Source organism: Equus caballus, chromosome X (genome assembly GCF_041296265.1).
Source record: "Equus caballus isolate H_3958 breed thoroughbred chromosome X, TB-T2T, whole genome shotgun sequence".
Taxonomy (NCBI): domain Eukaryota; kingdom Metazoa; phylum Chordata; class Mammalia; order Perissodactyla; family Equidae; genus Equus; species Equus caballus.
This window is the reverse complement of record NC_091715.1, coordinates 119,738,979-119,764,398: the sequence shown is the minus strand read 5'-3', so window position 1 is coordinate 119,764,398 and position 25,420 is coordinate 119,738,979. Positions and strand designations below refer to the sequence as shown.

At 35.6% G+C, this 25,420-nt stretch overlaps 1 protein-coding gene across 14 annotated transcripts in view; it reads right to left on the bottom strand.

The window, feature by feature from the left end:
• Nucleotides 1–8,880: 8,880 nt before the first annotated feature.
• STAG2 (STAG2 cohesin complex component) overlaps nt 8,881–25,420 on the bottom strand; it is a 134,954-nt gene continuing 118,414 nt past the window's right edge. For 8 of the 14 annotated variants that reach the window (XM_070257533.1, XM_023633545.2, XM_070257532.1 and 5 more), the window contains 6 exons: nt 23,360–23,583; nt 20,319–20,508; nt 20,118–20,228; nt 16,988–17,114; nt 15,929–16,006; nt 8,881–10,803 (listed from right to left, as the gene is read on the bottom strand). In XM_070257533.1, coding sequence (XP_070113634.1) covers nt 10,780–10,803; nt 15,929–16,006; nt 16,988–17,114; nt 20,118–20,228; nt 20,319–20,508; nt 23,360–23,583 — 754 coding nt within the window. In that variant the 3' untranslated portion in view covers nt 8,881–10,779. The remainder of the gene's footprint in view (nt 10,804–15,928; nt 16,007–16,987; nt 17,115–20,117; nt 20,229–20,318; nt 20,509–23,359; nt 23,584–25,420) is intronic. The other 6 variants (XM_070257534.1, XM_070257539.1, XM_070257536.1 and 3 more) reach the window with 1 other exon arrangement.

Genomic DNA, 25,420 nt, shown 5'->3' with positions numbered 1-25,420 from the left:
ATGTTTTCTAGAAGCTTTAGATCGGAAATCCATCTCAGACTGATTTTGTGCATAGTCTGAGACAGGAGTTGAGTTTAATTTTTTTTCATATGGTTATCCAGTTCTTCCAACACCATTTTATCCGATAAGGTAGCAGAATATAAAATTAAGATACAGAAATCAATAGCCTTCTCATACACAAACAAAAATCAGTTAAAGAAGATAATGGTAGAGGAAAATACCCTTGAAATCGCAAAAATGAAGATAAAATACTTAGAAATAAACTTAAGAAATGCGCAAAACTTATGTGAGGAAAACTTTAAAATACTTCTGAAAGACACGAAGTAGACTTGAACAAATGGAAAGATATCCCCTATTCTTGAATAGAACGTAGCATCATAAAGATATCAGTTCTCCTCAAGTTAATTTTTAAATTTAACACAATCCCAAGAAAATACTACAGTTTTTTTTATGGAGCTAGACAAGTTGATACTGTCTATATGGAAAAATAAATACGCAACAATAGCTAGGAAAACACTGAAAAGGAAATCATATATGTGATGTTAAGCCATACAAGCCTTTATAAATAAAACAGTGTGGTACTGCTCACATGAATAGCCAGATCAGCAAAACAGAATAGGAAGTCCAGAAATATAAACCAAGTACATAGAGAAATTTAGTGTATGATAAAGGTGACATCTAAAATCACTGGGGCAAAGACGAACTTTTAATAAACAGTACAGGATGGGCATTTGGAAAAAGATAAAATTAGATTCATACCTCACATCACACACAAGAATAAATTTCAAATGGGTCACAAATCTGAATAAATATGTTAAACCCCATAAGTCCTAAAATAAAATTTTGGTGAATTCCTGTGTATCCTCGGTGTAGAGAAAGGTTTTCTATGACTCAAAATCCAGATGCAATAAAAGATTGATACATTGGGCCACATAAAAGTTTTAAAAACTGTTTCATGGCAAAAAAAAAAATATATATATATATATACATACACATATATATGCAAAAGTCAAAGACAAATGACTGAGAGAAAATATTTGCAACACATATTACAGATAAAGAGCAAAATATCTCTGATATCTAAAGAACTCTTTAAAATTGAGGGGGAAACACCAAATACCTGATAAAATAAATAAGCAAAAGACAGACAATTCACCAAAAAAAAGACAGAAAAATGGCCCTTAAACAATAAAAATGTTCAACCTCACTTAAATAATAGAATTGCAAATTGAAACTACACTGAGATACCATTTCTCAGCTATCAGACTGGGAAAAATTAAAAAGTAACACAACACAGTTGACAAGGCTGTAAAGAAATAGGCACTAATACATTCAGTACCATATGCTGGTGGGAATGCAAATTGGTACAACCCTTATGAAGGGGCAATTCGGAAATAGTTAACAAAAATACACAGGCATGTATCATTTGAACCAAAATTTCTACTTGTGGGAATTTACCCTGAAGATACACCATAAACAATACAAAGACACACACAGTTATTCACTGTAGCATTTTTTTTGCAAATGCAAATCAATGAAAACAACCTGAACGCCCATACACAGGAGAGTGGTTAAACTATAGTCTACCCTCACAATGGAGTATTATGTAACCCCAAGAAGGAATGGGAAAGAATCTATGAATGATATGGAGTGATTTCTAGGAACTATTGTTAAGTAAAAAAAGAGTGCAAAAAAAGTAATAAACAAGAGAAAATAAGAAAATATCCATGTATCTACTTATTTTGCAAAAGGAAACAGAGGGAATATAAACCAGAAACTAAAAAGACTGGTTACCTACAGGGAGTGAGCAGGAACAGGATGGAAAGAATGGTAATTGTGAATGGGATAGAAGGAAGTAGAGGCGGGAGTGAGACTTCTCTGAGTCTGTATTTCTGTATAGTTTCCGCTTTTGAAATCATGTTAATAATATCTCACATATCCAAAAATAAATAAAATCAATAAGGATTGAAGAGGACCCCAAAATGCAATAGAAACAGAAGCAAATGAACCTAACTGTAAGTCAAATGAATAACATAACATAACCACATTGTGGTGGCAGTGGCAGGGGAATGGGGTGGCACAGAACGTAAATACAGATATAGAAGCATGTGTATGTATGTGCATATATATACATATATTTCCCAGCTCTGTCCTCTAAGAAGGTCTCTAGAAGCACTCACAACCCAGTACCAATGAACACATGTAGATCCCATATCCTGGTTTCTAAATACCATTCTCCAATAAAAGGAACTGGGACTTTCTTGAAGAAATGGCTGACTCCAAGCCTGGGCAGAGAAAGCACAAAATGAGCCTGGAATATCATAAGGTACTGAAAAGGAATGAAATGATCAAAGAATGATGGGAACATGTCAAGACACAGAAGCCAGCTTGAAAGGACTCCCACTGGCTAAATTTGGGATAATTTGATCAACAAAATAAACAATGATATTAATAAACTATAACCATAGATTAAAACATATTCTTGAGTCCATACTGCTATAAATAAATAGTAATAATTGACTCAGGCAAGAAAGTTGTTAAGTTTCAGGATGTTTACATAGACTCAAAGTATCGCCCATAAAATACTTACTAATTACAAAGCAAAAAACAGTAACTTCACAGTGGAGAAACCCAGCATCACCTCAACCAAGTAATCAAACTTGAAATCATCAATAAAGGGACAAATCAACATCATGTGCCTCCCGGTATGATGCGCTCAGGCCACATAACTTCTGTAGTATTCCTGCTAAAAGTGCATAGCCTGAATCTATCTAATCATGCAGCAATAGTAGACAAGCTCAAATTGAGGGATGTCCCACAAAATGACTGGTCTGTACTCTTCAAAAATGTCCACATCATAAAAGACAAAGACTAGGAATGTTTCTGGATAAAAGAGACTAAAGAGACATGACAATTATGCAATACGTCACCATGAATTAGTTCCTAGACCAGATACTATTCTTCTTTTGATATAAAGAACATTAGTTGGACAGTAAGAAAAATCTGAATATAGTCTGTAGATTAAATAATAGTGTTGTGTCAACGTTAATTTCCTGATTTTGTTAATTGTACTGTGGTTATGTAAGTGAATATCCTTGTATTTTAAGAAATACACATTACTTACGGCTAAAGGGGCATCATGTCTGCAACATAAACTTTTCAGAAAAAAAATTAGTACACACAGAGAGAGAATGATAAATATGGGAAAATGTTAACACTTAAAGGAATCTGGGTATATAGGACTCTGTTGTACTAATTCTTGCAACATTTCTGTAAGTCGGACATCATTTCAAAATAAAACATTTAATATATAAAATTTATACCAAAAGAAAAAAACTGTAAATATTGAACTCTAGTAAATGATATATCTGCTAAAAAAAAAAAAATAGCTGTAAAAAACGACAGAATTTCTCATTGTCAGCATGTATAACCACATAGAAGAGAAGTGACACCCTAACCTAGAACAACCACCCAGGACTGTAAAAGAGCAGAAAAAAGCCTCTCTTATGTAAGCTACTGTATGTAAACCATTGTTGGGTCTTGTAAAAGCAGCGTATCCTACACCAATTAATACAGATCAGGTACCTTAAAGTGGATGCTGCCAAACAAAATAAACTATTTAGCATTGCCCAATTCAGAGGTGGCCATGGAGGTTAACAGACAATGAAAAACTTCCAGAGGGAGGATAAGGAAGGCAAAGGATAAGGAAATCCCTCCAGAGAGCGGAAAAAGAATCTGACTAAAGGACTTCCTCCACTGCCAGGGCAGGAAGTCCTCACAATTTTTGTCTAGCAGGTTTCCTATGGACTAGCGACTGCTAAGTTTCCCATCCTTCCCTTTTCTAAATGTGAGTCATTATAGTTAGTCTGTCCATGCTTCACCATTCTATAATGGGTGTTAGAGGATATCCATATCTGGACCTGATGAAGAACACTGAGCATAACGCAGAGAAACTTGACTTTGAGCTACATGTAGTAACAGGATAGGACTTTGGGTTGTTCTCCTTGGGGGAGGGGGTGAGTGTGTCCTGAGAATGTCAAAAAGGATGTATATGGATGGCCAGAGGCAAAAGACTGAGGAAGAAACCACCAGTGGCCTGCCAAAATCCATTCTTCCCTTCTTCCTGGGACCATGACTAGGCTACATTTCCCAGCCCCCTTGCAAGTTAGGCGTGACCATATAACTAAGTTCTCTCCAACAGAATGTGAATAGAAGTGATGGGTGCCACTTTCAGGCCTGACCCATGAAAACCTCCCATGTGCACTCCATCATGATCTTTCCCTACTTCCTATGGGCTAGAATGGTGATGACCAAACAACCTTGGAAGCCATGTATCAAAGATGGCAGAGTTGGCTGCCATTCCAACAACCATATAGAGAAAAAAATGTGCCTATTTGGAAGAACTGTCTTGAATTGCTACCAGAGGGAGAAATAAATTTATGTATTAAGTCAGTGAATTGCTATTGAGTCTCTTCTTACAACAGCTTAGACTTCTGAAGTAATACAGAGGCCACTGGGGCTCTCAAAGCAGACAATTCTTACGCAAAGGCTTTTTGAAGGTGCTAAAATCCTAAGAACATGCCAGATAAACCTTTAAATGATATGGCAAGGCTGGTTAAACGTGTCTACACTTATAAGAAATTTAGAATCAGAAAATGTGAATCCGACCCAAACAGGTTTTGGCAGGCATGAAATTGAGTGCCATGCTCTGCTCCAAGCTTAATCTCAACACCCCATCCAATCTTCTCTCAACTCACTACCAAAGTCACTTATAAAGGAGAGGAAGAAGATGAGCTTAGTTGCTCCGCTAACAAGGAAAGCCAGGAAAACACAGGTAAGTTTCCATGCGGCATAAACCAGACTCTGACAGCTATGGAGATTGGGGACTTAATATAAGAGTTACAAGTTCAATTACTATTGCACAGGCTTTGGGAAAGCCACATGGGAACACCCTTCTGTCGATTCCCTGAGATGGCTGCCAAAGAAAGGCATCTCCAGAAGTCCACCAAGAGGGCACAACTCTCAACCTACCATTGATGGGTTAGCCTGGGGCACAGAGGAAGAGACTGTGACTTGGAGGAGGAAACTAGACTCTCTAGATAGGTTAAGGAGAATACTGGTAAGAAAATTTGGCAAAAGGAAGGTCCCTGGGATATTGAAGTGTTTCAGCGGAGTGGTAGGAATGAAGGTCTGAATGGAGTGCATTCAAGAGAGAATGGGAGACGAGGAAGTCCAGATAGCAAAAAGAGAGAATGGGGCAGTGGCAAGAGGGAGATGTTTGCACGCTGTTAGGAATGATCCAGTTGAGGGGAAAACTAATAATTCAGGGGAGGGGAGAAAGGAGTATCCGGTATCAGATACATGAACAGCTCATCCACTGTGACAAAAGATGTGGTGTACACAAATACAGAAGCAAGTTAAATGGGTACATTTAGCAGCACAAAGATGAAGAGAGGTGGTTAAGAGCATGGACTGTGGAGCCAACCCTGACAGCCTAATAGTTAAGCTTTGGTGCTCTCACCACTTGGGTGGCCTGGGTTTGTTTCCCAGTCACAGAACGACATTTCTATCAGTTGCCATGCTGTGGTGGCAGCTCACATAGAAGAACTAGGACTTACAACTAGGTATACGACCATACACTGGGGTTTTGGGGAGGGAGGCAAAAAAGAGGAAGATTGGCAACAGATGTTAGCTCAGAGCGAATCTTTCCCTGAAAAAAAAAAAAAAAAAAAACCCAGCATGGACTGTGGAGTTAAATGACCTGGGTTCAAATCCAGGCTCCATCACTTATGAGTTATGTGCCTTTAGGCAAGTTGATTTAACCTGTGCATCAGTTTTCTTTTCTGTAAAATGTGGATAATATCAACTACAAATTTGCTGCAAGAATTAACTAACAGTGAAGCACTTTGAATAATGTTTGGCACACAGTAAACATGCAAGAAATATTGGCTATTATTTCTTCAAAATTAATTACAATTTTGCTGTAAGTACTGTAAAATTACTTAAAATCTAATTTGCCAAAGATTCACTAAACTCTTCACGCCTATCCTGAACTTAAGATGGCAGAGGGTAAACAAGGTAAAGTAAAAAGCAACTAAGTAAACTTATTGTAGTTGACCTTTCATTTTAAGTTTGCACTATCAGCACCAAATTGATTTCAATTAAGGAACCTACTTTTCAGAAATTTACAGCTCATTTTCAATACAACTATACAATTGATACCCTGCAGGAAAAGTATTATTTTTCTCAGTGGTACAGTAAGTCCTAATATTATTAAACCAACTTATCACAACTCATTTCAAGGTACCCTACGACTACTTGGGATATTTGCCAATTCTGAGAACATTGCATGAAATACTTAAGTTACTAAAGGTACCAGCTATGAATGCCCTTTTTCATTTCTAAAGCTGATGTGAGGTAGTGGATGGCCAACTATCTTCCAGTCTTGTCCCACTCACCCCTAAGCAGTTACTAAATAGTTCTTACACCCATAATGGTTGCTTATGCTGTCCCCTTTGCCTGGAATTCTCAGCCTTAGTGACCCGGCCCCCCCTTCACCCAGGCCACCTCTCAGCTTTTAAAATTCAACTCATGTAGGAGCTTTATTCATAAGAGCCAAAAAGTGGAAACAACCCAGATGTCCATCAACTACTGAACAGATAAACAAAATTGTTGATACACACACACACACACACGGATGAATCTCAAAAACACACTGGGTGAAAGAAACCTTGCACAAACAGGATACCATACCACATGATTCCACTCATATCAAGTTCTAGAATAGCCAAATTTGACCTATGGCGGAAAGAAACAAGTTGCTGCCTCCACACAAGGGATGGAAATAGGGATTGATTGGTATGGAGTAACTGGGTTGATGGTAATGTTTAATCTTTGATAGGGTTTGGGTTAAACAGCTCTGAGTATTTGTTAAAACTCAGAAAATATACACTTACAGATTGTGTATTTCATCGTTTATGAGTTTTACACTGAAAGAAAAAAAGCAGTAAACAAATATTAAACTCCTAATTATAAGCATGCTGAAATATTTAGGGGGTTGTGTATCCATGTTTGCAATTTACTTTAAAATACATTTTAAAAATGAGACGTATTGATAGAGGGATACGTGTAAAGCAAGTATAATAAAATAAGTTCACTGTAAAATTCTTTCAGCCCTGCTGTGTGAAATTTTTCATAATAAAACATTGGGGAAAAAAACTCCTCAAGTGTCAGCCACCCAGAGCACATCCATAGATAGTGCCCTCCTCTGGGCTCCTACAACACCCATAAAAACACTGAACTTACTCCATTTTATTAGTGGTGAATCTGCATCCCAAACCCCAGTGGAACTGCAAGTAACTTGAAAACAGTCTCTTACTGGTCTTTGATTGCTCAGCAGCTAGCACAAGCCCAGGCACACAGCAGTCAATAAGATTTGTTGACCTGAAGTGTTTAGTGAACTTCATCACTGAGCTTCCTCATAATTGCAAAGGCTTTTGTGCTTTATAGGCTCATTTTCTTTTGCTGAATCATTACAGCGACCAGAATAATCTATCTGACCTAGAACTCATTCATGTGAATCTTAGAAGGTCCCTCTGTGGAAGGATATTGAAGACATCTCCTCTGGGTTGTCTTCTTCCTCAGTCTCAACTTTAAAAACTACTAACTAGTACCTATTGATGGGCTCAGGGCTCAGATTTAATTTAAACTCTGTTTAGAGAAGCCAGCTGGGTAGCATATTAAGGGACAATGTTGATTCACACCACTCAATTCTATAGTCAGCTAGACTCCTTAAAGATGCTCCATTTTCTCACCATAGCACAATGAACAATGTGCCATTTTATCTTAATGCAATAATCTATGTTATCCTTATGTATCAAATAGCTTGAATGCTCTCAGGACTTAATGCAGCTAGACTGCCTGGCCTTGGATGCCAACTCCATCACCTATTAGCCACATAACCTTGCCCAAAGTATTTTAACTTCCCTGTGCCTCATTTTCCTCACTGCCTCCTGATTTTTTTTTAAAGCGGTGGCGGGGGGGGCATACGATAGGGGATAATAACAACATATATCACCACTGTCATGACACTTAACAAGTTACTGTATGTAAACTACTCAAAACAGTGCCCGGCTATTAGCTACCATTTAATATGTTCAGTTCAGAACCACCAATGACGGAAGACTGGTCTTATAACATAATCTACAAACTACCCTAAATGGCCAATGTGTTAGTGTTACACTGATATGAATCATTTTTAAGAGTACAATGCAAACCTCAACACATTAAAAGACTGTAAGAGTTTTCAATAAGAATTCATTTATTTTTCAAATGTTGACTTTCACTCACCTCCAAGCATGAGCTCCTTATCTAAGGGAGGTTACACACACACACACTCTCCCACGCGTGCATGCGTGTGCGCTTGCTTTGCACGCTTGCTTTGCACGCTTTGCTAGTTTCCTTCCTAGCACTTACTACAACTTTAATTATTTTCTTTCCTTGTTTACCCACTAGACCTATGAGGGAGGGATCTTGTCTATTTTGTTATCTTGTTCACTGTTAGATCTCTAACACATGCCTAGCATATAGTAGGCACTCAAATGTATCTTAGATGAACAATGCAGACACTTTAAAGAGTGTTTAACCCATACCAGATAAAAATTAAAGTAATAATGATCACAGGTTTCTATTTTAAAGTAATAACCCAATTAGGGATTTAGTCTCATTTAAAAATACATACGATTTATTAAAATTATAAAATTGCAGTTTTCTATAAATTATTCCCACCCAAACAGGTTAAAAGATGTGATAATAGATATACTTTCTAAACCATTTATAGCCACCCTCCTCCTTCAATTTCAAAAGATAAAACATACAACATACTGTAGGTTTATTTTTATTCAAAAAGTTACTGTCTCAAGACATAAATACAAATCAGAAAACAGTACAATTAGGACAATAGAATGTGGAGGACAACAGGTTAGAGTAATATATAAAACATTTTTAGCTGGTTGAAAACAAAGCTGTAAGAACTGCTTTCACAAAGAAGTACTCCTTTCAAGAGTGAGAAAAAAAATCAACTTAGGTTTAAAATCATATATACAGTCCTCTCAGCAGTTCTAGTAAATGCAGTGGTGTGAAAAACAACATAGGCAATACTTTTGCACATAACAATATTTGTTGATGGAAAATCTGTTAGACAAGTCTGGTTTTATTTGTTATTAACCATGATTTAATAAAATAATTGTATTTTACCATGATCTTTTAGCTAACCTATGGTTTTTGGCTACCACAGCCCAATGCTTGTTGATTTCTGACTCTAAGAACTGGAAGCCTTTTGGTATTCACCCATCTGAAGATATTCTTGTATTGCAAGCATATTAAGGCATGGAATGATTAAAATAATATACCTCAAGAACTGAGAGACGACTGACAAAGGTAGATATACATGTAATATAAGTTAATATTTTGTTTTAAACGATGTCTAGCTGCCTAAGCCTCGCAAAATGAGTTGACGTCAAAATGGCAAGTAGCCACTTTCTGTTTTAAACTAATTTATTTGTGAAAGGACATAAAATGAAGTTTAAAGCTTAGCTTTCAAAGAATATTATGGGTTATGAATTCTATTATCCCATCTAATTTACATACAGAGGAAATGTACTGTAACCTGTTAGAAGTATCTTTAACCTGAAGACTGCTTGCAAAGACAGATAGATAAAACAATATAAAATACAAATTTAAAAATCATTTTAAAGCATGAACACTCATGCTTTTCTATTTTTAAACATTGTTAAACTTTCAATATATTTCTGAAACCTCATAATTTTAAGTTGGAATTTAAAAGTAAGAAAAAACTAAACAAACTGCGCAATTATAAAATCAGCACCAATTTATATATATATATAATTTTATTTAAAATTTAGATCCCTATTCCCACACTCTAATAAGCTGTATAATTTTTGTTTAGAATTTTTCTGCAAACATACTACAATAAGCTTCTTTTATTTGGAGACAAAATACAGTGGCACTACTGGAAGGAATATCACAACATTACATTTGTATCTTAAAGGACAAGCAAACTTTCAGGGTTGATAATGGGATAAGCATGTTTGAGACTGGTTACCTTCTGGCAGTTCACTGCATCTGGATATTTCTGAAAAGTATAGAGAAGCTCTTGGATTTTAAAAATATCTTAAAATACATTTTAGATGAAAAAATTGTAAAAGTTCTGCTTATAAGTTTACTTTTCTCCACAATTACAATATTTAAAAGAAAGCTTTGTTGATTGATGTTTTAAGCATTTAAATTTAGAATGCTAAAAACAATTTTATCCTATCATTTCAAGGTAGGGGAATAACTTCATTCTTAACTTTGTTTCTTGGATGTAAACAGAAATCCAGCAGAGGTCATCATTACTTAGTATACCCAGTAAATAAATGTGAGAGAATTCATGTCTGTACCAAATGCCTCTTCAGATTGTTATATTCTTTAAAAAAAGCATGAAATAATTGATTCAAAAGCCAACTAACAGCGCATAAATAAAATATTTACTTTCTAAGAAAAACTGTAGCTTATCATCAAATTGTTTACTTGTCCTTTACTTTTTTCAGGCAAACAAAACTGCCCCTCAATGCACTTGATCTTGGTAAGCATAAGCATGTCATATTCTCCTTAGAGAAAAATCTGTACAGGATTTCACTGTATCTACCACACTTTATTTTAAAATTTCCTCTTCCACTTAGAAAATGACTTCACCACAGATTTAATTGTGTACTGGTATTAAAACATTGACACCCCAAGAACCTAATGAGAGAGAGGGAAAAAAAATTTCGTTAAAATTGTCATTCATTTCTTTGTAAAATATATCTGTAAATATTACATTGATATTTGATAATATTAAGTTTAATAACATGCTAATAAAAACACTTTGAAAAATTCCCCTCTTCAGATTTGTAATTCTAAAATTAAAATGACCATCAATATATAATAAAATAACATCAGGCCTAATCAAGATGCTACTTACCTCACAAATATAACTAAGAGCAGAGACTGCGCCTCACTTATATGTTTATACACACCCCTCATGTTCTGAAGGTAGGCACTCAACATTTGTTGAATGAACAAATGAATGTGCTTGCTGACATACAGTTCTAGCACAGGTTCTTTGGAAAGAGCTTAACAACAGTCTTACAAACTTGGTCATTTGCACTGAAGAGTGGGTATAGTTTTGTTAAAAGGCATTTGAACGTGCAGACCAAAAACATCCAAGAACAATACAAATACACAGAAAATAGGAAGTGTTCTTTAGGAAATCTGGCCCGAGTGAATAAACAGAACTACAAATTTTAAGAAATCAAATAAGTAAGGTGAAATCTGGGCAAACTAACTTATATTGATGCTTTTCCATACATTCCAGTTGGGAAAAGAACGTTAGGTAAAATCTAATAATTACCCGTCACTACCTAAAAAAGTAAAAGCAAATAATCAATGGAGCAATTCTCCCTAATTCATTAAACAAGAACACGATAGAACTTTTAGCTATATATACTAAGAGGCTAATCAATTAAAATTCCAGCACTTACTATGACAAGTAATATTTTATAAAATACTATGATGAGTTAATAAGAGACGATATTAAAGCCAGAAGTAATGAACTAAGATTGGGGTTAGAAAGGGCTCTTACTTGCAAATTAAGTAAATTAAATGTCACTTTAACAAAAGTCATAGAACTCACGAACTGTTTTGATCTGAAGGAACCGTGTACTTTCAGACCAGGAAACAAATATATCTATCTGATTGTAGCCTTCCTGTAGCAAATTATTAAGTGAAGTGTTTGGAATCCCCAGTGACAAGAACAAAGAGGATTAATGCACCCCACTTCTTACCTGTCACCCACCAAAGCCACCACCGCTACTCACCCCTTGTCCTCCCACACCCTCCAACAAGATTCAGGGTTCTCCTTTTTTGGTTAGAGTCAGAGTTTGGGTGGTTAGAATGTTTCCACCAAAGAGGCCTAGATGATGTTTAAAGGACCTTCCTAGCTATAACACTCTGTGACTCTGGGTAAGGGAAGGTCTGATGATGAATGAGAGAATAAAATCTTAGTTAGCAATTCTTAGTGTAGAGTGTGGAATGAAGATGAACGCAAGATCTTTTCGAACAGAGTGCCTAACTAGAAACTGCCTGAACAGATTTTTTTTTTCTGTTTTTGTACAAACTAGGTTCTAAGTAGATTCTTACTAGAACATTAAATTAGCTCCATTATACTGAACCTTTCTCTTACCAATTTTTCTTTAAGAAAATCTCAACAGAAGAAGGACATTAGGGACACTTGTTCTCTTTTTGTGTTAACGTAAACTACCTGTTTCTGGTGTTAACACTGATAAATACTTAAGCATATATTTGAAAAGTACAAATAGAAAGCTTTGGTTTGTTGTGGCAATACTGGCCCACTAGTAGCAGAAAGAAACCACTGGCACAATGGGAAAAACCAATGTTTCCAGATATAAAACAAACTAAATCATAAACCTAGAATTTTATGTATATGCAACCCAAAACTGATCTCCTCAGAGTTTTCCTATTATCACTTCTGAATCATGTGGATAACATGTTAAAAAAGACATATTTAGGATTTATTTAGTAATAAGCTAAAGTATCTATACTAGGATGCTTTGGGTTACTTTCACTTACAATTAGAGAATCTGAGAACTGTGTATAAAAGGATTTAAGTCCCAATTTTACTATTGTTTTGATGATTAATTTATCGCAGGCTTGAGTAAAAATACATGGAGGCTATCATATAAAGGCAAACACAGGTTTTTACATTTAAAAATTTTCATTCTTCCATTTCTTAAGTTATTGTTGAGACAATATGAGGTAAAGTTTAATGTATATTTAAAAATAAACTAGTATTAATTTATAAATATATATATAATAATGAAACAGCCATGTAAATTATGTATGTGTATTTGACATTTAACATTTTGAGAAAACTATATATATATATGCTCAAAACCATATATATGTGGGCCATATTTATATATACATATATATACATATATATATATACATACATATATATATATATGGTCAAAAACTTCCAAAAATACCTGAACCTTTAAAGATTATTGAGCACTCAGTTATGTGACTGCTGCCATCATGTGGTAATACTATAAAACTACAGGTATAGATGCATGTGCCCATTTTCCTAATTCTAGCAGAAGCAGGTAAACTATCGTCTTAATTGTAACTTATTCAATAAACACAAGAATGCCAATAACTTTCTATAAATAACAAATAACTATTAGGTCCCTATCTTGGGCCTCACTGAGATTGTAGTTTCCTCTAAATGTTAAATGTCAAAAATACACACACATAATTTACATGGCTGTTTCATTATTTTAGAACTGTTACATGCCGCGTAATGATGTTTTGGTAGTCCCATTAGACTAGTACCATATAGCCTAGGTATGTAGGCTCTATTATCTAGGTTTGTGTGAGTACACTCTATGTGGTTCCCTCAAAGACAAAATTGCTTAACTATAAACTTCTTAGAACGCATCCCCGTCATTAAGCGACACATGGTTGCAATCTCAAGTGAAGAATATCTTTTTGCAAATCTAGTAAGTGACTAAGGAAACAAATGCCTATAGTTTTCCTGACTTTAGAGGAACACATGAAAAAATAAGGAGATATCTAACTGCCCATATCAATTTTGACTACAGTTAATCATTTCAATTTCTAAATTTTCTTGGTGTTTCTTCCAAATAAAGTCTGACTTTAGTTCTGGGAAGTACAATAGCAGAAACAGGTTGAGATTTTTAAATCAAAAGGAACTTGGATCAAATTATTACTCTGACACTAAACAAAGATGTATAACTGAGCAAGTCACTGAACTACCTCTTCAGTCCAAGTTTGCTCGGGTGTAAAAGTGGGAACCCATCACCTTTCTCACAAGGTTGCTGAGAGAATCAAGCTAAATCATGCCTAGTATAGTGTCAGGCACATAAGTTCTCAAATACTAGCTTCCGTTCTTTTCATTTCAAAGTGATAGTTAAAGGTGGGCTAGAATACGAGCTCCTTCAGGGCAGGAGAGCATCTTATTCATTTTAGCACCAACTTTCAGTTCAATCAATTGTTGAATTAATGCATTTCACCAAATCTGCTTGAAAACATTCTTTTACGCATCACAATCACTACTTTCATGTTTTATTTAACAAATTGCAAAGATACATATTCCTAGATCATCAGGGAACCATATACCTCAATATGCACTTAAACTACAGGCTTAGGGTAGGCCCAGGTCACCTATACTGCTCAAGGTATGGTCTGCAGAAGTGAAGCATCGACAGCACTTGCTAGAGATGCAGAATCTCGGACCACACTCCAGATCTACCGAAGCAGAATCTACATTTTAGTAAGATCTCCAGATGACTCATAGGCACATTAGAGATTGAGAAACAGTGATTTAAGGTGGCCTGTCCAAAGATTTCCATACCTGCTACTCTACCAAACTGTCTTTTGGCTCAAATATCTGACATTATTAGTGTCAGTTAGTTTCTCAAAATTCTTCTAAGAGCTTTCTGAAAGCAGATTATGAGGTGAGGGAGTGCAAGGGGAGAATGGGAGAAATTGGAGCACAGAAGGCAGGCCTCAGAGGACAGTACAACAATCACCTGAAGTAGTAGGTATTAGGAGGAAGGAGCATAAATGGGTAGAGACTAAAAAGTGAGATGAAGGGCACTTAACTGAATTATTCATTTGACAAATAAAGCTAAACATCACACCAGGAAGGACTAAAATGAGTAAAATCATCACTGCCTGGAGTTCAGTCTAATGAACAAAATGTAGTATCTTATTTCACTATACCAGACTCGTAATTATCAAAATAAAAGTGTATACAAAGTACTATAGGAGCTGACACTAAAGTATCTATCTGGAGAGGGCAGCAAAAACTCCACAGGTGATGTCAGGACTATTAAAGGAAGAATTCACTAGGAGGAAAAGGAAAGGGGCAATTGTGGCAGAGAGAAAAGCTTATACAAAGTCATGGAGTCATGAAAAAGCATAGTGTCTGAGAGGACCTACAAGATTTGGTATGGCTGGAGCACAGGACACGTGTAAGGAAAAGACCAAGGTTACGATGGCAAAGGAGCCAGATCACAAAAAGCTTTGTTTGCCAGGCTGAAGAGCCAGAATTTTTTCTTAATGGCAACAGGGAAAAAAAAAAATCAATGAAAGACCTAAAACTATGAGTGCGAGGATCAGATTTGCATTTTAGAAAGATGACCCTAAAAGAGGTATAAAGGAGGGGTGGAGCAGCAAAATCAGTTTAAAGGCTATTGCAATAGTCCAAGTGAAAACTGAGGAGGCCTTGAACCAAGGCACTGTTAGGGAGAATATTGCGGCAGGGATTGATATGAGAAGTGCTTAAGAAATAGAATTGACAATACCTAACAATAACCAATATCTCAATCCCCTTCTCTTTATAATCAAAGCCTTTGATCAAGTTCTATTTTTCACCATGCCTTCATATTATGATTGTGATTATTATGATTATGATACCTCTCATTCATCCTATCCATCCATAAATGCCAAGGAAAACTTTCTGAAACACAATTCTGATCATGCCACTCCCTCACTCAAAATCTTTCAATGGGTAACTCAAGCCTACCGGAAAAGTCCTAATTCCTTAACATAACATTCAAGTCCCCGTTGGCCAGGGATTCAAAGGTACTTTTTAATCTGTCATCACCACTGCATCACCCCTCCCCCTCCCCCCAAAATCTCTCCTGCCTGCCTCTTTTTCTCCTGTACAATTGTTTTTATCCATTTTCAATGTGCTGTCCCAGCTTTTCAACTTCAAACTTAGGAATTGCCTATATTTTTGATTTTGCAATCCTGGGGGGTACATTTAAATTAAACCTACTGATTCATCCATAATTGAAGCTGGATCAAAGAAATCAGGCTTCAGTTCTGTTCTCTCTCGTCTGTTCTTTGATGGTGGCTAAGGGAAAAAAAGGAACGAAGTTGACAATTGCCATATCTATAAGCCAGATAGTACCTGAAAATATTGAAATTAATTATCATGAAGTATTCACATAGCCTATGTAGCTGCAAGTGTACCTGACAATACTTTAAATATGTATACTCAAATCACAGAATGTTTTAAAAAATACAAAAGCAATTCATTCATGGAAAATTATTCTAAAAGATAAAAACTGGAAAACTCATTTTTCGTTTTACTTTAAAAATGCCTCTCCCGAGTCATTTTCCTTTAAAGGCACCAAATTACACTACTCTGAAGAGAAGCCATATTTAATTATTTCTTCCTTTTAAGGAGAATACAGGAGGGTATATCAGAAGACCTGACTTATAATAGTCTCAGTGTACTGCTTACTAGTTTTGTCTCTTTGCATAGGCTAACTGTCTAAGCTTCAATATCCTCAATCCTTTCAATCTACCTCACAAAGTTGAATAAGATCTGTGGCAAAATAAAATATGTAGAAGCATTTTGTACATGATAAAGCCCTAATGACATATATGATGTAATTATCAATAAAGAGTATACCCTTACAAATATTCAACCTCTAAGTTTAAGTAATTTTACTTTATTATCTGATATGGAAATTTGTCTCAATAACAGGGTAGTATCAAGTTAATTATGTATTGTTTTGACAACGGCAAATAAATGGAAAATTATAAGGTATTGTGATACTTAGTATAATATTAAGCAAACTGTATCCTTTAAATCTGTATATTCCTAAATTAATGTGAAAGTTAATCATCTTAAACTAGGATCTAACACCTTCACCAACCTCACCCTCTTCCTCAATCCTGTCTCATATAAAAACACTTGGCAACTATTTTATTTAAGAATTTTGCAAAAATTCCTTTTCATAGGAAGAATTTCTCTCCTCTAATAAACATCCAACTTAACTTCCAAAGGATCCAAGTTGAAAATCTTACAGAAATCACTGTTTCTTACCAAGTCTATATCCATCGTGTCAAAATCCATTCCCTCATTAAGATCTTCAATCCTCCCTTCTGAGGACATCATAACATCTTCAACAATTGGCTCTTCATCGTCTTCCATTAGACTTGTACCACGCCGACTAGAGAAATATAAAACAAGGTCAAGATCTGAACCAATGTTGTGACTATCAATATATTGGCAGCAACTATGTGGCTCTCTATATTCAAGTGTAATGGAAAATGATGGAATTAAAGGTCAGGGAAAATGATTAGGCATTGATCATGTCACCAATGATGTCAAAACCCCAATGTTCACTTGTCTAAAAATGCTAAGGAGTTATGTTCATTCTACATTACTTCAATACATTTAGCTTGATAGTTTTGATATCCCATATAAAAGTTGAATGAGAATTTCCCACATGGGAACAGACAAGATACCTCAAATCCTTTTTGACAGTAGGCAGGGTACAAATTAATAAACAAATATAAAACAGAGACCAGAAAAATGACATTTTCAGAATACATATATTTTCATTAATATATAATGTTAATTTTACCCATCATTCACTCATTTACTCAATACCTAATGTGTACCAGGCACTCACTCATTCACACAGTGCCTATTATGTGCCAGGTTTCTACTGTGTCCTATGGATGCCAAAAAAAAAACAAAAAAAACCCCAAGATGAATAAGACATGGTTCCTGCCCTCAAGGAGCTCACAGTCTACTAAGGGAAACAGAGATAATTAATTATGACAAAATGTGATAAATATTACAAGAGAAATATGCATCAAGTGGTATAAAGATATACTGAAAAAGATTAATTCTGCTTCAGGAAAAATGAGCAACATTTATGCTGAAACTTGGATTCTGTCCTATGAAACTCAAAAACTAAGAATTATACAGAAACTTAAGACCAAAAATTCTGTATGTTATCACATAATTATAAGGAATAAACTCAAATTTCAAGTTCACAAATTAGCCCAGATCAGCATAAAGGATTCCAAGTAAAAGCAAAATTGAGGGTGACTTCTTGTTCCCCAGTTTGGCCAATATTTCCTTCCTGTCTCATTCATAAGATCCACCCACCCCTAAATCAATTATTTACTGAATGCTTGCTTACAACTTACACAAAACTATGTTCAGCTTTAAAAAGCTAAAAGGTAACAAGACATGATGTCTAATGCAGGCTACCTGGACAACTACGTTGACAATGATCCATTTCCTAAGAGTTCTGGATAGTAAACGGCAATTTTACTAAATTTGGTAAAGGCAACTGTCAAAGGAATATGCGTGCTTTGCAGACTATGGAGAAAACCAGAAATCCATTCTGCATTTCATTTGTATAAAACAAAGTGAAATAATTTGGAATTATTTTCAGTTGTAGGCCAGATATCATTACAGAAAAATCACTGTATAAAGAAAAATATTTTAAAGTCTCAGGCAATAGAGCACTTATATTACAACAACCAAAAGAATCTTCTGGTAATAATTATTTAACTGGAATAATCTCTCGTAGTCACCTGGGGAAGTTTATCTCTAAAGGGAATTAAAACAAACTACAAACAAAAAAATGGTAAATGGTACTGAATAATGAGATGCTGTGGAAGATCTTGGGGATTGGTACAAAGTTTTCAGGGGAGAGATACGGACCCAATGATTGCATGGCAGAATTCCAGAATGTTTGGACTGGCTGGTGACTGGTTGAAAGCTAAGAAATTAATTATTGAATTTAGCATAAAACAAGAACATATATTAAGGGGAATGTGGCCATAGAAACAGAGAATAGGGGACAGAATCAAGTGATAGTATAGATGATGGCCATATTAGACAAGTTTAAGATCAGAATCTATCCATGTGATAGAATATACTTCATCTATAGAGATTCTTAAGGTCACCACAGAGATAACTAAAGTGAATTTAAATAGGCTACCACTCATGTGGTAAATGATCATTTCTTAAGAAAAACAGGTGAAATTCTCATCATTTCAAAAACCATCAAAATATAAATTTAAAAAAGAAGGTAACAATTACTATCTCCTAGTATTAAAACATGTACCACATTATGTTACAAATACAAAGCTTTCAAACTCAAAAAGGTAAGTAATCAGAATCATCATATCTTTCCTTTTGTACTAATCATCTAAAGATTGCTTGTCTGCCACTTTTGGAGCCAAAGTTAATAAAGATTTATAAAGCTCTCATATAGATTCCAGTAAAAACAAAGTATTTAAAAGTTAGACTACAAACTGTTATTTAGCATTGGACATTTATTCATTCAATGAACATTTACTTAGCACTTTTTATGTGCCAAGCACTGACAGGCAATGAAAGCAGTCCCTGCCCTTGAGGAGCTCACAGTCTAGAGAAAGGGATAAATTCATAAACAAATAATTACAATACAATGTGGTAAGTGCTATAAGAAGTATTAATATACACAGTGTTGTGGGAGCATAAATAACCGCAGCTTCACGTAAGGGGACACCTGAGCTTGTTCTTTTATGATGATTTTGCCAGTTGCCAGGGAGTGGATATGATACTAATATGAAGGCAGGGGCTGTATTTTGAAAGATCTTGCATGCCATGAGCTAAGGAGTTTAAACTTTATCCTGCAGGCAATGGGGAGCCATGGAAAGGTTTTAAGTAAAAGAGTTACATGATCAGAATTTTTATTGTAGAATAGTAATTCTTGATGGCAGTGCGAATGATGGAGTGGTGGTGGGAGGAGCGAGGGGAGGGGTTTGGTGAGAGGATAAATGGGAGATTTGAGGGGAAGAAAATGAGTTAGAAAGCTAATACAACAGTTCAGGTGAGAGATGAGGGCCTGAACTAAGGTGGGGAATCAATTAAAATGTAACAAAACTGGATTTTTAGCTATAATTCTGTGTACCAAAATAAACAAGGATTCATATTTAAACTTTTCCAACAGATCAACCTAAGATTGGTCCTTTAGCTAACTAGTTAATATTTAACTTAAAAAGTTTTTTTTTTCTGTTGGAAAGACCAATTTTTAGTTCCTTGATTATTTCAGCTTAGTTACTCTAGAGAGTTTGCTGAAATTTTTAGATAAGGCACACATTAAAATAGGTTAAAATGAATTAGTGAACTTCCTAGACTCAGACAATAAGGCACTCTCACTTACATGGCATGCTGAAGATTAGTTCGCAGTTTAACATAGCTCATTGCTGCTCTCTCCTGCTGTTGCCTTGCTTCCTCTTGCTGTCTTTGAGCTAACATCCATGTTACCTGCGTGCTTCAAGGAGAATTTTATTCTTCTTTTAACTTAACTTTTTTCTATGTAATTAATAATGTTATAGTACAGAAAATGAGCAAATGTACTTACTTATAATCAAGAGGAGTTTGATGATGTTCAGTCTGCATTGGATAGACACTCATGAAGGTATCCTCAGGTCGTAATCTTTTGGGCTCTCTCATAATCGTTGAGGTGAGTTGCGGTGTCTGCATCATAACTGGGGTGTGCAGTGTTTGTTCTCTGCTTAACCACATACTGTCACTACTACTGCTTTCTTCAGCTGAAAAAGAAAATCAACACCAATGAAGTTCACAGTCACTAATTTTGACTAATCAGATGTCTAATACAACCTGTTCAGTTCGAGGAACATCTGGTTGCTTTCCACACGTTAATGCCTAGGAACAAGGGGATAGAAAGGTATGTTGGTGCAGTCCCTGGCCTGCCCTTACGGTCTAGTTGTGGAGAAGGAAAACAGAGGTAATTACAACACAGTGTGGTAAGTGCTAGAAGAGAGGGAAGCACAGGTAGAACAGGAATAATGTGAGGGATCAGAGCCAGCTACCCAGCAGTGCCTTCTAACTAGAGTAGATACTGTGTGGACTGTAAAATTTTCTAGGCCAGGGGAAGAACATAAGCAAAGGCACTGAGGCATGAAACAACAATGACTGAAGCATACTAATTTGCTGATATTCAGCAGTTTTTGACCTACAAAGATGGCAATTTCACGTGGTTCAAACTAAGAGTTTGGTACTCCTGGGGTAAGCAGCAAAAGGTAAGGTTGAATAAAGAGTCAGCAATCAACTGATGGAAAGTGTTGTAAGCTGTGCTAAGGTGAAAAGAACTACTGCTGAAGGTTTTAAGGAAGGGAAGCAATGTGGTGAGTTACATGTTTTAGTCAAAGTATGTGGTGCTAGTGTGGAGAATTGACTTAAGAATACGAAGACTAATAAGGAAACAGGCCAGTTAGGAAGCTAACTGTGTAGCCCAGGTGAATCAGAGGTGGGAACAGGAACAGAGACAATGAGAGAATGGTTCCCAGTCTACAAGATGCTCACTGCTGAGCAAGCATAAGAACAACTTCAAGGGGAGCACTAATCCACATGAACATTAAGCACTGGACTAAAAAGACCAGCTTTCACGCCTGCAAAAGCTACTTGTTTTCAAATGTCTGTAGATGCTGCCATGATGAATAAAAGACAAATTCACATGCAAGTGTTACTGAATTCATAGTAATTTTTAAAAATTGCTGCTTTGGGAGGAGAAATTAATAGCATTTGATGACTGACTGAACATGAGTTTGGAGGAAAACTTATTAGAAGACTATACATGTGCTTATATCTATACATAAGATTTTAAGGGAAGAGCGGAAAGAAAATGTGCTAATAACACCCTAGTAATAGATGGATTAGACACAAATTCCACAATTTGCAATATAATTACATCAGCCTTTACCTTCTTAAGGCTTCAATTTTGTCTTCAAAATTGCATAAATCTGGCCAACTTATCAGTATTTACCCTTCCTTCTTCTAACTTACTAATGCCTCAATTTCTATGGCTGTCTCCAAAAACCTAAAGAAAGAGAGCACTGACCCTTGCTATAGAAATTGAAGTATCTGGTTTGATAATCCATCTTTAAGATGTTACATAAACACCAATTCATATGTGCTCGATGAAATCTAAGGAAAAGGAGAGATTTGATGGCCCAGCACAAATCTGTAACTATTAGGTATTTGTTCAGATGAGAAAAACTTTTTTTAAGATTTATAGTAACGTGTAGGAAACACCATCTTTTGATAACTTTTCTATTTAAAAAAAGGAAAATTTATTTAACTTCCCATAATCCATCAGCCCTTACTATTTTAAGTGGTCAAGGACACTGTAAAAGAGAAAAAATTTTCCCAATTAACTGGGATGTTGGGACTATCTAACAACCAAATCTAAATCTACGGTGGTACAAGTTATAAGTTTATGCCTTTATATTATTGGACAAAAGATATAAAATCATTAATCCATGGGACAATCAAGTTTTAAACACTTACACCTAATGATGGCTAAAAAAGCATGTGGCAATTTAACAATATGGCCCCCAAATCTTTGACACTCCTCACATTAAGAGGTGGGGGATTATGTCCTATCCTCTTGAATCTGGGCCCTGTGATTGCTTGGTCAATAAAATATGGTGGAAATTATTCTAAACCAGTTTCTGGCCTTAAGAAACTAGCACCTTCCACCTCCTGTCTCTTGAGACACTTGGTCTTGGAGCCCAGTCACATGCTGTGAGGAAGCCAAATAACCACATGGAGAAATCACATGTAGGTGTTCTGGCAGGCAATCCAGCTCAGGTCCCAGCTGACAGCCAGCAGCAGATATAGCTGTAAGCGAAGATACCTCCATATGATTCGGGTCACCAGCCTTTGAATCCTCCTCATCGAAACACCAGAAATCATATCCCTGCTATGTCCTAAGTTTGGGGGTAGTTTGTTACTCAGCAATAACTGGAACAAATTTTGACAACTATTCTAATCTGTTTAAAGGTTCCTAAGGAAAGGAAAAAATTCTCCAGGCCCATCTGAACCAAACCTGGAGTGCTAGGAGTACAAGAGATGCAAGCATTATAAAGCATTACTACCTCTGACTGTAGATAGCAATTTGTATTTCTATCAAGTTCTTCATGGTTAATGACCTCTTCATAGAAATTCAAAAGTTGCAGCCTTTCTGAATCTGTTGCTCCACTTAAACTAGATGACCTGATCTTTTAGATAATGATTAGCTCTATAATACTGAGTCCACATCCCTATGCATGCAGTCTAGCGCAGTGATCTTTTAAAAAGCAGGCCCTCTAGAGTGAGACTGCCTGCCTCTGCTACTGCACATCACTATGACCTTAGGTAAATTACTTAACCTCTCTGTATTAGCTTTCCCATCTGAAAAATGAGGATGTACCTAACAAGTTGTGAGAACTGAGTTTATGCATTTAAGTTCTTAAAACAGTACATTTACACATAATTGGGGACATTGTGCAAGATATTACTTAACAACATGTATCTCAAGTAAAAAAATAAGGTGAAACAATGACAATTCAGTTAGTAAACATAAGGGATAAATACAAAGAGAATAAACTATATTCTTACTGAGTGCAAGCTGCATGCCTTCAACCACTTTCCGTTTTCCTGTAGATGGTTTAGATTTTTTACTCCGTACAGTTGACCCCCGACTGCTGATTCCACTAATGACTGACATGGTGTCATCATCACCACCAGCTAGCAAAGAATTTCGGTAAGACATCAGTGGAAGCCAGACATCTTCTCTTCGGAGTGACATCTGAAAGGTCATGAACTTTTCCAAGTAAACATACCTTAAAAAGAAGTAGAAACCATTAGCTTTGATACATAAAACTGCCATAGCTCTGTTTTCTTTATGGTCCTGATAATCTTAAGGATCACATACCATATGGAACATTCAATGATTCAATTAGAATTAAATAAAAAGCAAAGTAAATTAGAATGAAACAAAAAAATGGTTGATGGTCTACATTTCCTCAAAAATACAGTTAACAACTGAAGAATGTTAGTGTTTTCTTTCTCAAGATGTCTCTGTTCTATCCTAACTTTTCAGGTCTTCTGCTAGAAGAACAAAACTGAGTCATAGTTCTGGAAAGTAGACTGGATTTAAAATCACACAATTTGGGTTCTAGTCCCAGTTCTACCAACCCCTAGCTATATGAGCACAGGCATAGTACTTCACTACTCCATCTTAGCCTCATTTGTACACTGATGAGCAATTTTGTCTCTATCAAGAGTCTCACATTAAATGAAATAATTCAGAGCATTTCAATTTAGTATTTGTTGAGCATTTAGTAAGTCCCAGGCACTGGATATAGATACAGAGATGAATCAGATATGATCCCACCTGCAAAAAAGTTTCAGCCTGATGTAAGTTATACAGCTACCCTTGGACCCAAGTATCACAAGAATTCTATGGCTTATATGTAATACAGTAATCAAAATTCAACTAACATGTATGTGACTACTATGTGCTAGCATTTTTCTCCTGGGTCCCTTAATTTGTTCTTACAATCTTGTGAGGGAGACAGTCTCCTCATTGGACAGATGAGGAAAGAAAGAATAAGTTAAGTAATATATCCACGGTCATAAAAACAAGAAAGCAGTATAACCATGATTCAAATTCCATGCTTCTGACATGAAGAGTTCAGTGCTTTATTGTCTAAATTATGCTTGAAATACAGACAAACGCAATTTTTGCCAACTAACTGTAAAGTGCAATTCAAACATCTGCTATCATAATAATGACTAATTCCAATAATTCAGAATTACCAGTTTTGAACACCACTAAAGAGAAAGGAAAGGAGATATCAGTTATAAACATATTGTTTGATGTTAGTTCAGTATTTCTTCTTAATTACAATATATTTCAGCTATGCACAGTAGTACAATACTCCTCAAAGTGTGGTCTATGAACTGGCTATCAGTCTGAGAACTGTTACCAGTCCACAAGATATAGAGTTTGAGCCAAAATAAACTCACCAGTAGACAGATTACACATAGCTTAACAGAACATTCTACATAAGCGGTCTTCCCTGATGCTATTTTTCCCTTTGTCCTCTTCCAGGCCACAGAGGTCACCACTAACCTGAATTTGCTATTTATCATCCCCATGCATATTTTTGTACTTCTAATGCATATTTGTCTGTAAACATCATAACATAGTTTTGTGCTTTGCTTTTTGCACTCAACACTATGTTTTTAAAATCTAACCATTTTGGAAGAGTGATGTCAGCTAACGGTACAGTGATAATCATTTAGCAATCAACATGTAAGTGTATCAAATCAACACATTGTATACTTTAAACTTACACATTATATGTCAACTATATCTCAATAAAGCTGGAAAAAAATTTTTTAAAAGATGAACGAGGTCTGAGGATCTAACATATAACACGGTGATTATAGTTGATAATACCATACAATGATATAATACTGTATAATTGAAATTTGCTAGAAGAATAGAATTTAAGTGTTAGAGAAAAAAGCAAGTATGTGAGGTGATGGATGTGTTAATTATCCCAATTATGGGAACCCTTTCACAATGTATACATATATGAAATAATCATGTTGTACACTTTAAATGTATTACAATTTTCTCAATTATATCTCAAACAAGTCAAAAACTTT